We start from the raw sequence: 12783 nt of genomic DNA, 5'->3' as shown, positions 1-12783 counted from the left end.
GTATTTTCGTTTGTGATGTAGAACCTAATTAACTTTTGTACAACCTTGTATGTTTGTTTTTGTAGTATTCTGTATATCAAAGACGGTGCAAATTTATGCTTACGAAGTGTTTTTCATCTTGAACTTTATATTTATTGTTTGATAGTTTTTATTTGCAACACCGTGCATATATTTTTAAATTTCCCCTTAAAACATTTGTTCCCAAGTGTTTTCTTTCTTGAACTTTAAATTTTCTTTTTGGTAACACCTTGTATATTCATTCTCCTTAACACCCAGCAACTTTTTGAACATTGTTTTTCATTTAGCAACACTCTGTATATTAGTTTTCTTTAATTTAAATACCATTTCCTAATACTATACTTGTCTTATTCTGATTATAATATTTAACTTGTTCCGTGTGTGCGCGGTTATGTAGGTGTTAAAACTTGTTTTAAGTTGTTGGTCGCGGAATATTCTGTATGGCTTAGAGTTTTTTGCCGTCATGTTAGGAAATTCGGAAATGCCCTAAAATGCCCTTCAAAAATGAACAATTTTAGGAATGTTTGAAAGCATGGTGTGGAAAACGCCCTGTATCTTGTGAACTAATTGTCTTTCTTAGAGTTTCTCCATGTCAAAATTTACGTAAAGTAAAAGTTCAAAAATAGTCGCTAAAAGTGTTAAGAGGAGCGATTATCACCGAAACTGCCTTTTCATACAGACTACATTTAATTCTGGATTTTAGGATTGATTGTTCATACAAATAAGTACGTAATATCAAATCTTTTCATTGCATTAGACTGTATCCACTGGATACTATCCACAGCATGCATTGGACGTAGTTCTCACTTTTGACTCTTATCGGTGATTGTGTACAAACAACTTGTTTTTATCGCGTTGCAGCGCGTCCGTCGAGCTCAGCATTGTTTGTGCTATTTCTTACTTAGTCGATCGTGCGCTGCGGCGTGGTGTGCACGCGTTTACTTGCGAGGTGGTCTTCGTGACGACTAATCGCGTTTCTTGTGATTTTAAGTCTGTAGTTGAATTAGAATCGGTTTGCAAAGATAAGATTTAGAAATAGCGGACAAGTGGCGCATATAGTTAATGAGTTAACTATATAAGTTCGCATGGTTTTACAAGAACGCACGTGTTTGACGTCGGTTGACGGATATCTTCCTTCGGCTTAAAATCCTTAGTGGTTTTGTTCTGTATATTCATTTAATAGTTAATTTAAATCAAGATCTTTTGTGCCCCGTTTGGAATATTTTACCTGCGAAAACGTAAGAAAGAACTAAATACTATATACTGTAATCTATCAACATTATCGACAAATTAAATAGCCAAATATGGATTCAAAACCTGATATGCATAATCGCTGATAAGCGAGCAGTGAAATAAGTAAACACTCTGAAAATAAGTAGGAATAGTTGTCACATGCTCGTTGAAAAGCAAGTGTTGCAAGAATATTGTTGCGTTCCGTGGGCTTCGTATTCGTTCCCACTAGGTCCCGTTTTTCGTGTCTGATCGTTGCTTTTGTGCCTTAGTTCTGCGTGTAATCGATTTTACGCGTTTGCTAATTTGTGTACTTACGAGATCTTAATTTAGTATTTCTTTAAAAGATGTTTAATAAAATTATAATAATAAGTAATTAAATTATTTATTATGTTTCTATCCTTGCACTTATCAGCCCTTTTAGACAAACAATAGTAAACGGGTAATAAAACATGCACTTTTGATTTTTTATTTGTATCACTCTGTATATAAATTTTCCTTATTGCCCAGTGAAAAATTGACAATCTCTCTGGTTTTGGGGTGATTTACTTTTTAAATTGAAGATTTTCTTCTGGCAACATCCTGTATGTAAATTTTCTTTTATGCCCACCCACAAATTGGCAATCTTTATTGTTTTGGGGCCATTTTATTTTTAAAATTGAAGATTTTCTTTTGATAACACCCTGTATATAATTTTCCTTTTATGTCATGCGAAAACGGCATGCAATTTGCAATTTTCTAGTGTTATTTGTTGTGATTTGGTAGCCGTTAGCATTAAGCGCTATGCAGGTCATAAACATGTTTTAAAATGACGTCATGTTTTCTGTAGGTATTGAATTTGCAAGTCCTGAACTTCTATTATATGTAATTTGTTAATAAAGAAATGTTAAAAGTAATGGCAATGTCTTATGACTTGTGCACCCCTCCTTTCTATCATTTCAGGTACAGGTCAGAACTTGCAAGAATATTTTTAAGTGTCACCTCTCTTGAGGCGACTTAAAACTTAGAAATATTTGAACAAGACCTTATAAGGATTGTCCTTATAAGGAGTTCCCTCTCACTGGGGATGATCCCCCACCATAAAATTTGTTGATATGCCTGAGAATCCTGGGGATGAAGCGTAGAGACATCGTAGCTGTAGGATGGGCCGGGAGCAATGGACGCATCGAAGCTGTAGACTGTCTTATAGAACGACACGCCGCCAAAAAAATTAAAAATCTGAGATCCACTCATGTTCTCATTCGTCTATCTCCTCCTTCCTCCTCTCTACTCTTCCTTCTTACCTTCTCTCCTTCTCTACTACTATTTCTCTGCTCTCCGTTTCTCCACTTACTTCCTTGCTTGCTTCTCATATGCCTTCACTTGATTTGCCATTTCTCTTATATTTCATTTGATTTTACTATGCAACCCAAATTACACCTGTTATTTTTATATTTAAGAAAAGTGCTTTCTATACCTGAGATTCGATCCGTGTCTACTAGCACGCTAGCAGGTGCACGTACCCACTCGACCACCGAGTGTTTTTAATATTAATATTTGATTCTTATATTTACGTTTCTACTTCATTCAACTTTTTAAAAACAACAACACAACTATGTTGCTCTCCCTCCACGCGCATAAGATTTATATGCAACATGACTTATGACGTTATTACTGAAAACGACAAAGAGGATATCATAAAGTAATATCAGTAAGATTGTAATTTTACATAGTGTTTTATTAAGAACAATATCAATAGATATATTTTTTTAAATAAAAAAAATCGACCGCTAGCAAATTCGGGAGTAGTAAAAACTTGCCTTAACACGTTGAGGACGGCGCGGTTTTTGGGTGTCTGTCGCATCGGGCGGCGTTTGAGCATTTTCAACTCCGTCTAATTAATTTAGCTGTGCGCCACTGGTGGTTATGCATTGCTGTATCAAAAAGCGATTGTTTTTGCAGTTGCGTCGCCATTTATTTATTTTCTTTGTAATGAATGCCTTTATCTTTAGAGTCCGACCGAAACTATGTGCGAACTGAGATGGCAAGTGACGACCACGACTTAACCGCGAGTTAGCCGAACGACGCACGATAATTTACGAACACTGAGTTTCGGTTCTGCCAAAAGTTTCAGCCAATTTTTAGCCGAAACCAAATTTGAAGCCAAAACTGAAACTTTGGTCGGTCACTATTTATTATAATATGTAATCTGAGTCACACATTTGATGACAAAGATGCAAGGCCCTGATTGTATAGGTGAAACGAGGAGAATATATAACCTAACCAGTGGCGTAGTCAAAAATGAATAAGTCTCGTTTCAAATGAGCCGTGTACCACCGGTGGTACACGCCGTCCCACAGACCAGACGCGTGTGTACCACCGGTGGTACACGCCGTCCTCAACGTGTTAAAATATACGCATTTCCAACACTTCAGCTCTAGATATTGCAAACTCCATTCGTGCATTCACTAACTTTTTGTCTGTGCATTAAAGTTGTCCATTTGCAGGAATTAATTATAATTCCAAGTTATTCTTATGTGCGAATCTATAATTGATTGTTAACGGAAACGCGCGCACAGGTGAACCAAAAATGAATCCACGATTGATAAACACAGCAGCGTGCATACTTATCCGACGGCCACTACGCACGTCCTAAAAGTTACAATCTGGTAAGAGAACTTTTGCGCTACGGCATCGCGTTCGCCCGCTAGAAACCTAAAACCACAAAAATTGGAGAATCGAAAAACACACAAAGGGCATTTTCATAGGGTTCCCATGGGACCAACCCATAGATTATATACAAAAACAATAGAGCATTTTAATACCTACAATTTAGTGTAAGCACGGTTATCCTACGTCATCGTGTTCGCCCGCTAGACACCTAAAACCACAAAAATTAGAGGATCGAAAAGCACAAAAAGGGCATTTTCATTGGGTTTCCAAGGAATAAACCCACAAATTATATACAAGAACGATAGAGAATTTTAAAACCTTAAATTTAGTGTAAGAGCGGTTGTCTCACGATATCGCGTTCGGCCGCTAGACACCTAAAACCACAAAAATTGGAGAATCGAAAAACACAAAAAGGGCATCTTCATTGGGTTTCCAAGGGATAACTCATAAATTATATACAAAAACATTAGAAAATTTTAATACCTACAATATAGTGTGAGAACGGTTGTCCTACGACATCGTGTTCGCCCGCTAGTCACCTAAAACCACAAAAAATAGAGGATAGAAAAACACAAAAAGGGCATTTTCATAGCGTTCCCAAAGGATAAACCAATAAATTATATACCAAAACGATAAAGAATTTTAATACCTAAAATTTAGTGTAAGAGCGGTTGTCTCACGATATCGCGTTCGCCCGCTAGACACCTAAAACCACAAAAATTAGAGGATCGAAAAACCCAAGAAACTCATTTTCCTAGGGTTCCCAAGGGATAGACCCATAAATTATATACAAGAACGATAGAGAATTTTAATCCCTATAATTTAGTGTAAGACAGGTTGCCCTACGACATCGCGTTCGCCCGTTTGACACCTAAAACCACAAAAATTGGTGGATCAAAAAGCCACAAAAAGGGCATTTTCATTGGGTTCTCAAGGGATAAAGCCACAATTTATACACAAGAACGATAGAAAACTTTAATACCTATAATTCACTGTAAGAACGGTTGTCCTACGACATCGTGTTCGCCCGTTAAACACCTAAAACCACAAACATTGGAGGATCAGAAAACCACAAAAAGGGCATTTTCATAGGGTTCCTAAGGGATAAACCCACAAATTATATACAAAAACGATAGAGAACGTTAATGTCTACAGTTTAATGTAAAAGCGGTTGACCTACGACATCGCGTTTGCCCGCTAGACACCCAAAACCCCAAAAAAATAGAGGTTCGAAAAACACAAAATGCGCATTTTCATGGGGTTCCCAATGGATAAACCCACAAATTATATACAAAATCGATAGAGAATTTTAATACGTACAATTGAGTGTAAGGACGGTTTTTCAAAGTATTAACTTATTAAACTATTTCCTCCTTAACGTCTCATGAATCAATTTCGTCCATGAAACATCTTTACTAAATGTTTAATTCCTTGAATTTTTCGCACTTGCGTCCGCGGTTGAAATATTTCACACAGGGTACAAACAATATTTAGTTAACAAATTAATTGCACTACGCAAGAAAAACCACTGAGACTTGTAAGCCGTCGTAAGATATTCAACTCATTTCAAACAGTAAACAAACGTGGATAAATTAATCCACGACTTAACCGCCAAATAATATATCCAAGGGGAATTTGTAGCCACCTGAATTTTACTGACGGCCTGCAACCGATAGCAAGCACGAGGGTCCACGAGGCAATCACTCAAATCTAAATTTCACGCGCGATAAATTATTAGTGATACGGCACATTCACTTACTAGTAAGTGTCGTTAAGTGCTAAATAATTCTAATATTACTACCAAATTAAAATAACAAGAAAAGATACGTAACTAAGAACACGTGCTCACTACAGCACAGCGCACGATCGACTAAGCTGGAATGACGAAATAGAACTATCTAAATAAACAAGAAAACTGCATAGGTACAGTAACAAATATTTGCTACTCAACCTTGGCAACATTTCAAGACTACTTTATACTTGGAAGAACAAAAATTTGACTACCGAAACTAAGAAAGACAAATTTTGTGTCTTTTCCTTGGGTTTTATCAAGGGAGATAAAATGACTAGAAATTTCAATACTTACAATTTGATGCAAGTGTGCTATGCTGTGTGCTCGAGTTTGCTTAGTAATCACCAAAAACGAACAAGTCAGTTGTTTAAAAACAAAAATTTAATCTATGTGGTCACGTATGAAAATAATTAATAAATTTAATTACTTACTGCTGAAAAATTTTATTTTGTGATGTCGGGTGCAGGTGGCTGATTGCTGTTAGAAAATTTCGTTCCACCAAACTAAAATTTGAAAAATTGTGCGGGTAGCGTCATCTAGTTGTGATAGTACAAATCATATAATAGCAAACTATCGTAGTAGTTGTGGCGGCATCTAGTTTCCGATACACGAACTTCTAGATAAGCAACAGAAAACTGCAATAAAGCTAGTGACCTTTACCTTTATCTCATTACAGAACACAATATTTTTAAAAATTGCTAGTGTGCTAAATTAAGAATTTCAATACATACAATTCAAACAAGATTCCAAAATGCTGGATGATCCCGTCTAATTGAGACAACTAAAACAAACGGAAATTAGTTGTGTAGTACACAAAAAAGATGTTTGTTGCATGCCCAAATGCAAATAATTAAAATTTGATACTCACTACGCTTAATTTGGAGTAAAAACAAGTTTAAAATCACTGCAAATATTCGAAAATATTCAAAATCTTTTATTAACAAACGACAATTAAAGTAACTTAATAAAATTAATACAAAAAAAAAACTGTACTAGCCCTGTCTGATATTGTCATAACCTGGTATTTACTTGTTTTTTGTTTTATTTGAACATAAGGATTCGAAAAAACATACATACTCTAAGAGACAGAAAGAATTGACAACCTAAATTAAATGCTTAATTATTTCTTCTCTGCAGCGGCTTTCTTCTCGCGGGCCTTCTTGCCTTCTTGCAGAGCTAATCTATCGTGCTCTGACAAAGCCGGTAGTACATTCGTTACAACTCCCGTTCCCAAGGTGGTAACACCATCTCGCAACGTAAATCGTTGTCCCTTTTCGAGAACCATAGGTCTGATCATCTTCAAAATCAGGGTGGAATCTTCACCGGGCATGACCATCTCTTTACCAGGTACGAGAACCTGAACGGCGCAGTCCCACGTCCTCGAGAACATCTGCATCTGCACGAAAGACGTGAATGGCTTGGCCCTGCCACCCTCTTCTTTGCTGAGAATATAAACTTGTGCTTCGACATGATCATTGGCTTTCACAGAACCTGGCTTGCACATGACCATACCACGCTTGATATCATCTCGTTTCACGCCTCTCACGAGCGCGCCAAGCTGATCTCCAGCTTCTGCCTGTTCAAGAATCTGATGGAACATCTCGACACCAGTAACAGTTGACTTGATGACTTTGTTGAACCCAACAAATTCGCAATCGTTACCCTTTTTAAGCACTCCACGCTCCATACGACCAGTGACTACTGTTCCACGGCCGGGGATAGAGTAGACATGTTCAACTGGCAGCAGGAAAGGTTTGTCCAACTCCCTTTCTGGAGTAGGAATGTATTTATCTACTTCAGCCATGAGTTTAAGAATCGCTTCGGAACCAATCGCGGCTTCTTTACCTTCCAAGGCACATAGCGCAGAGCCAGTGATGATGGGAACATTGTCACCATCAAAGCCCATCTCTGTCATCAACTCTCTAATTTCCATCTCAACCAACTCCACCATTTCCTTATCAGCAGCATCAACTTTATTGATGAAGACAACAATGTGTTTCACACCGATTTGCTTGGCAAGCAAAAGATGTTCCCTAGTCTGTGGCATAACACCATCAGTGGCTGCCACCACCATTATAGCACCATCCATCTGTGCTGCTCCTGTGATCATGTTCTTGATGTAATCAGCATGGCCTGGACAGTCAGTGTGGCCATAATGTCTGTTCTCAGTCTGGTACTCAATGTGAGCAACATTAATTGTGATGCCTCTAGCTTTCTCCTCAGGAGCGTTGTCAATATCTGCATATCCTTTAGCATCAGCAAGTTTTTTCTCTGATAGAACTTTGGTAATGGCTGCTGTGAGGGTGGTCTTGCCATGATCAACATGGCCAATGGTTCCTACATTACAATGTGGCTTTGTCCGCGAAAAGACTTTCTTTTCGGCGTAGAAACGATGTTGTGTATAATTGGGAACGATACACTGTACAAGCCGGCCGTGAGACTGAAAACGTGCAGCTTCACAACTCGCTAGCACTTGTTTCAGGGTTTGCCGGAGGACTAAAAATATTTTTTAGAGGTTACCTCGTGCAAAGGCGCCGCTACATTGAATATAATCATAAAAGTAACACTTACCAGGGGCAAAAGACTTCGCTGTTATGAAAACTGCCATCTTAGGCACTGCCACTTATTGTTTTCCACAAGAAACTCTTATATTTATAGCACTGATTACGAGTTTAATTCGGCATGTGCAGATTGGAATACATGAAGTTCACGGAGTGAATGATTATATCACATGTGTTTTAAATATTTCTATTTTCCGCCAGATGGTGTTTTAGTAGTACATTCAAAACCAAGTTATAATTCAAAGATGTCGCAAATCACTTCAAAAGTTTGATTGTAATGTCCAAAAAATCTTTTCGTCCGCCATGTCAATCACTTGACAATGCCTCCCAAACCTAAACACAAACCCCCATGTTGCCTTTCCTGCATCTGTCCCTGCGGCTTTGGCCAAATTCGTTATGTAATCGTGGCAATGGGCTTCTTCAGCATCATTGTCTCACATTGTCAACGTGCCGTGTTAAGCATCGCAATCGTGGAAATGGTAGGCTCAGGAAGTGCAGCAGCACGAAGCACCTGCCCAACCCCGCATGGCGATTCGCACATCATCGAAGACATTGGAGGAGGCAAAACAGACTGGAACGAAAAAGAACAAAATCTCAATCTGGCTTCATTCTACATCGGATACTTCATAATGCACGTACCAGCTGGTATACTCTGTGACATGTACGGTGCGCGACATATCCTCATCTGGGGCCTAATACTTTCCACAATCTGCACGGGGCTTATCCCGCCGGCAACAATGTACTCACCATGGTGGTCAGTGTTTATCCTTCGTGTTTTACTCGGATTTGGTCAAAGTGTACAATATCCATGCCTTTCATCCTTGGTTGGTAGATGGATCCCACCTTCAGAACGAGCTACAACCAGCGCCATTGTATTCGCCAGCAATTCCATCGGTTACATTGTTGCAAATCTCTGTAGTGGGATGATAATCATGTACTTTGAAAATTGGACCATACCATTTTACCTCTGGACAGGGATGGGTGTAATCTTTACCATATTAGCATTTATGTATCTTTTTTCTGATCCAAGAACACATCCATACCTACATGAAGTTGAGAAAGAATACTTGAAAGACACTGTGATTCAAACAGAACGAATGAATATCCCTGTAAAAGCAATGGCAAAAGACATTTGTGTTTATGGTTTGATCATTGGCCAAGCGGGACATGACTTAATCATGTTCCTACTAGCAAATAACCTACCTAAATATCTCAACAACGTTTTAGGGTTTAACATCAAAACAAACGCTTTGTTTTCCTTCATATACCTTGCACAACTAATAGCAGCATTTGCATTTGGTGTCCTAGCAGACCACATGATCAACAAGAACGCTAACCTCTGTTTAGTTAGAAAAGTCTATACAAATCTATCACTGGTGCTTCCTGGTTTAGCAATGCTGGGAGTTGGTTTTGTTGAATGTAATATTCCATGGGTTATAAGTCTTCTGATTGCAACCATGTTCTTCAATGGTCTGTACTATTGTGGGCTCAAGGTTCATGTACTTGATGTGAGTGTAAATCACGCGGGTCTCCTCATGGCGCTTATAAATGGCACTGGATCATTATCCGGGTTCTTCTCGTCGTTTATAATCGGGATTGTCGCTAAGGATAACACGCATGAGCAATGGCTAATAGTCTTTTCAATCATGTTAAGTCTACACATATTCACTGGGTTTTTATACACGCTGATGTCAAATTGTGAACGCCGCGACTGGGACTATTTAGAAGGAGAAGAGAAAAAAGTACAAACACGATCGAAAAAGTGTTGTCTACAACTATCCCAATCTGCTTATGAGTTACACTTGAAAGAAGCTGCTGATGCGAAGAAATTACATGAGGATAACGTGCGTTCAGCCAAGATGAAAATGAAGGCGTCGTATATTTCGCTCATGTCTGAAAGCAGCAGTACTCGCGGACATAAATAAATAAAACCAACGGAATTGTATGTTGTATTGAAAATTTAAATTAATCGGATTTATTTGTGTATGGGTACGAGCTTTTTTTATTTTTATTTTTTATTTTTGTGGCTGTTTTAATTCGAAATAAGATTTTTAAGCTGCATTCCAACATCGTGTCCGTCGTTGCAGTTGTTGCTTTCAAGGTTTTTCAATTAGCGAGTTGACTTTGCTCTTTATTGCCCACATTCATGCATTAAATTATTAAGACTTCACCTGAATCGGCAGCCCGTCTTAATTAAGTTAAAAATCTGCGTGTTGTAGGGCAATGAATTCTTCTCCTCGCTCGCGTTTTGGCAGAATTCGTAAACGATTCCCACGAGATTGCCGGCATTGTTTCGCGGATATTTCGCATTTCACGGCCGCACTGTTGAATTTTTCACTATTTTCGCACTATTAACGCATATATTTGATCCTCGCTGGTGTTTTTAATTAGTAAAATCTCGTTTCGCGCGTGTAACGCACAAATTCAACCGGGGGGAAACGAAGAAACAGACGAAGAAGTCAGTCACGTGCATAATTCCGCCGTGTTTGGGAATTGAAACAATGGTAACGGATCACGAGTGAAATATCCGGAAGAAGCCGACGATCGGACGTGGAATGGACGTGGTATTATCACACTTCACACTCAGCCGCAGGCAGAAAGAAAAATATAAACGAGTTTAAGATATATAACGAATTAATTAATCATTATGTTTCTAATTGTATTAAGTATGTATAATTCAGTTGTTCTTTTCTTTCCGGGGCATAACTGCTTTGCGAGGCAGTATTAAAAAGTCGATGTATTAAAAATGGCATAACGTAACGTAAGGTAACGACGTCGAATGTGTTACATGTGATTTTCCCATTGATATTTGTGCTTTGAAAAGAAACGTGGCAATATTATTGCTGCGATATTGTTTGACTGAGTGATTTACAGTTTTAATTTATCAAATTGTACGGAGGTAGAGGTTACAATTATTAATTATTATAGAAAATTAAATTCTAGAAGTGAATAATGAAATTTACTTTAAGTAATAACAAAAAAATACTTTTTTCAATGTTTTTTACGTTTCAAACATCCATTTTTCATGTTTCATCATTTCATTTTGTTGCTTTTGCTAAAATTTATGTTACTTTTTTCATTTTTCATTTTTTTTGGTCTCTGGTATTTTTTATTCAGCCAAAAATAATAGATATCGATTCTGTTGTAAGTAGCGTAATATTATCGACATTATTTTAGGTTATACATGGCACATTGAGTTGAATTTTGAGGTTAGCTTGTTTGGTATGTTGCATAATCCCGCACGTCGCGGGAAATTCAAAATTTAAACCGGTACACATACAATGTAATAAAAATAAAAATAAAATTAGTATAATAAACTAGTTATTACACTATATAGATTAAAAATAACAGAAAATTAACAAATGCCGGTACCCTGAACTTGTAGTTGTAGAACATTGTGTCCGATGCGATAAATGATATCACGAACAATACGCTTGCACACAAAACGATTGCAAAATGGAAAATTAAATGTACAGTTATTTATTCATCATGCGCACGACCAACATGCGATCGTTGTGTTTTTTTCGCTGTGGTAGTATTTTTTACTATTGCCTACAATGTACAATGAATATTATGATACTATAAAGTAAATCTCATAATTTTATGTTAGGTAATTTAAATTTTGTTTAATTAGTGTCACATAAAAGCAGGTAACAAATGAGCATTGCGACCGAAGGTAGCAAAACAATGAGTAATTGTTTAGGTTATGACTTTCTTTGCATCTCATTGCATAAATTAAGGTGTTAAAGACGTTTAAGCATTTAAAAGACTTAAAAGGCTTGTGGGAAATCGGCGCGCACTTTGGGGCTACAAAAAGTTTGTGCAATCGAAAAACAATGTGTGAATCTCTTTTTATGGGCTGAGAGTAACTAAAACTTTATTACCTTGCATGTATGTGCTTTAATGAGATACGTAATTATAATTAAACTTGCTCTTTTAAAGGTAGTACATAAAAACATTAAAATTGATTAAACAAAGCCTTCAATTATACTTCCAACAACCAAAGACATTAAAATCTTTAGGGTTAGAAGTGTTCCAAGCATTTCCTGTCAATATTCTGACATTTAATTAACCTCAAAATATAATAATACGTTTATTACGGTTATATCACTTAATTTCTTTTCTCTGGAGTGTAAGAAGAATGATAAAATGCAAGAAAAGTAATCATAATCAACATAATCAGCAATAATTATCGGTAAAAGACAATTTTTGTGTATTTTTGCATTTATAATATTAACTAACCTCAAAATTTACTCACGGCAGGCAAAAAAAATACAAAAAATGGAACAGAACGCAAAAATAGTTCATAAAATACAAATTTTGAGAGTTTTTTGAGTTTGCGTTATTGATCTAACTTCAAAATTTTCTAATCTCAAGAAAATATACTACTGTTCTTCTTTCCTCAATTTATTTATGTGTTTTAAAGGTTATATCACTTGTTTGCATCTCTTTGCATTGTAAAATACAACATAAAAGAGTAAAAATGTAATCTAGGTGCAATAATATGCCATAAAACCCAACTCATTGCAA

The 12783-nt window shown here is 37.0% G+C and overlaps 2 protein-coding genes and 1 long non-coding RNA gene across 3 annotated transcripts; 1 reads left to right on the top strand and 2 right to left on the bottom strand.

Annotated features, from left to right (window-relative positions):
* Positions 1–3224: 3224 nt before the first annotated feature.
* Positions 3225–4257, bottom strand: LOC135804095 (uncharacterized). Its single transcript, XR_010550975.1, has 3 exons — positions 4219–4257; positions 4057–4108; positions 3225–3942 (listed from the first exon to the last, which is right to left on the bottom strand). It is a non-coding gene; the product is annotated as an uncharacterized lncRNA (long non-coding RNA).
* Positions 4258–6605: 2348 nt separating this feature from the next.
* On the bottom strand, positions 6606–8416 carry mEFTu1 (mitochondrial translation elongation factor Tu 1). The gene is made up of 2 exons (XM_065318204.1): positions 8264–8416; positions 6606–8188 (listed from the first exon to the last, which is right to left on the bottom strand). Exons 1-2 carry the CDS (start codon positions 8298–8300, stop codon positions 6813–6815), a joined length of 1413 nt encoding a protein of 470 aa, XP_065174276.1. The 5' UTR covers positions 8301–8416; the 3' UTR covers positions 6606–6812.
* A 70-nt stretch (positions 8417–8486) lies between these two features.
* LOC135803936 (putative inorganic phosphate cotransporter) lies at positions 8487–10239 on the top strand. The gene has a single exon (XM_065317672.1). It carries the CDS (start codon positions 8574–8576, stop codon positions 10176–10178), a length of 1605 nt encoding a protein of 534 aa, XP_065173744.1. The 5' UTR covers positions 8487–8573; the 3' UTR covers positions 10179–10239.
* Positions 10240–12783: the final 2544 nt, after the last annotated feature.

This window comes from Atheta coriaria, unplaced genomic scaffold (assembly GCF_025399875.1).
Source record: "Atheta coriaria isolate IRGN ID8LTWV9N9 unplaced genomic scaffold, Caltech_Dcor_3.1 hic_scaffold_3_pilon, whole genome shotgun sequence".
NCBI lineage: Eukaryota > Metazoa > Arthropoda > Insecta > Coleoptera > Staphylinidae > Dalotia > Dalotia coriaria.
The sequence above is the reverse complement of the archived record's forward strand: the minus strand, read 5'-3'. Positions and strand labels throughout refer to the sequence as shown.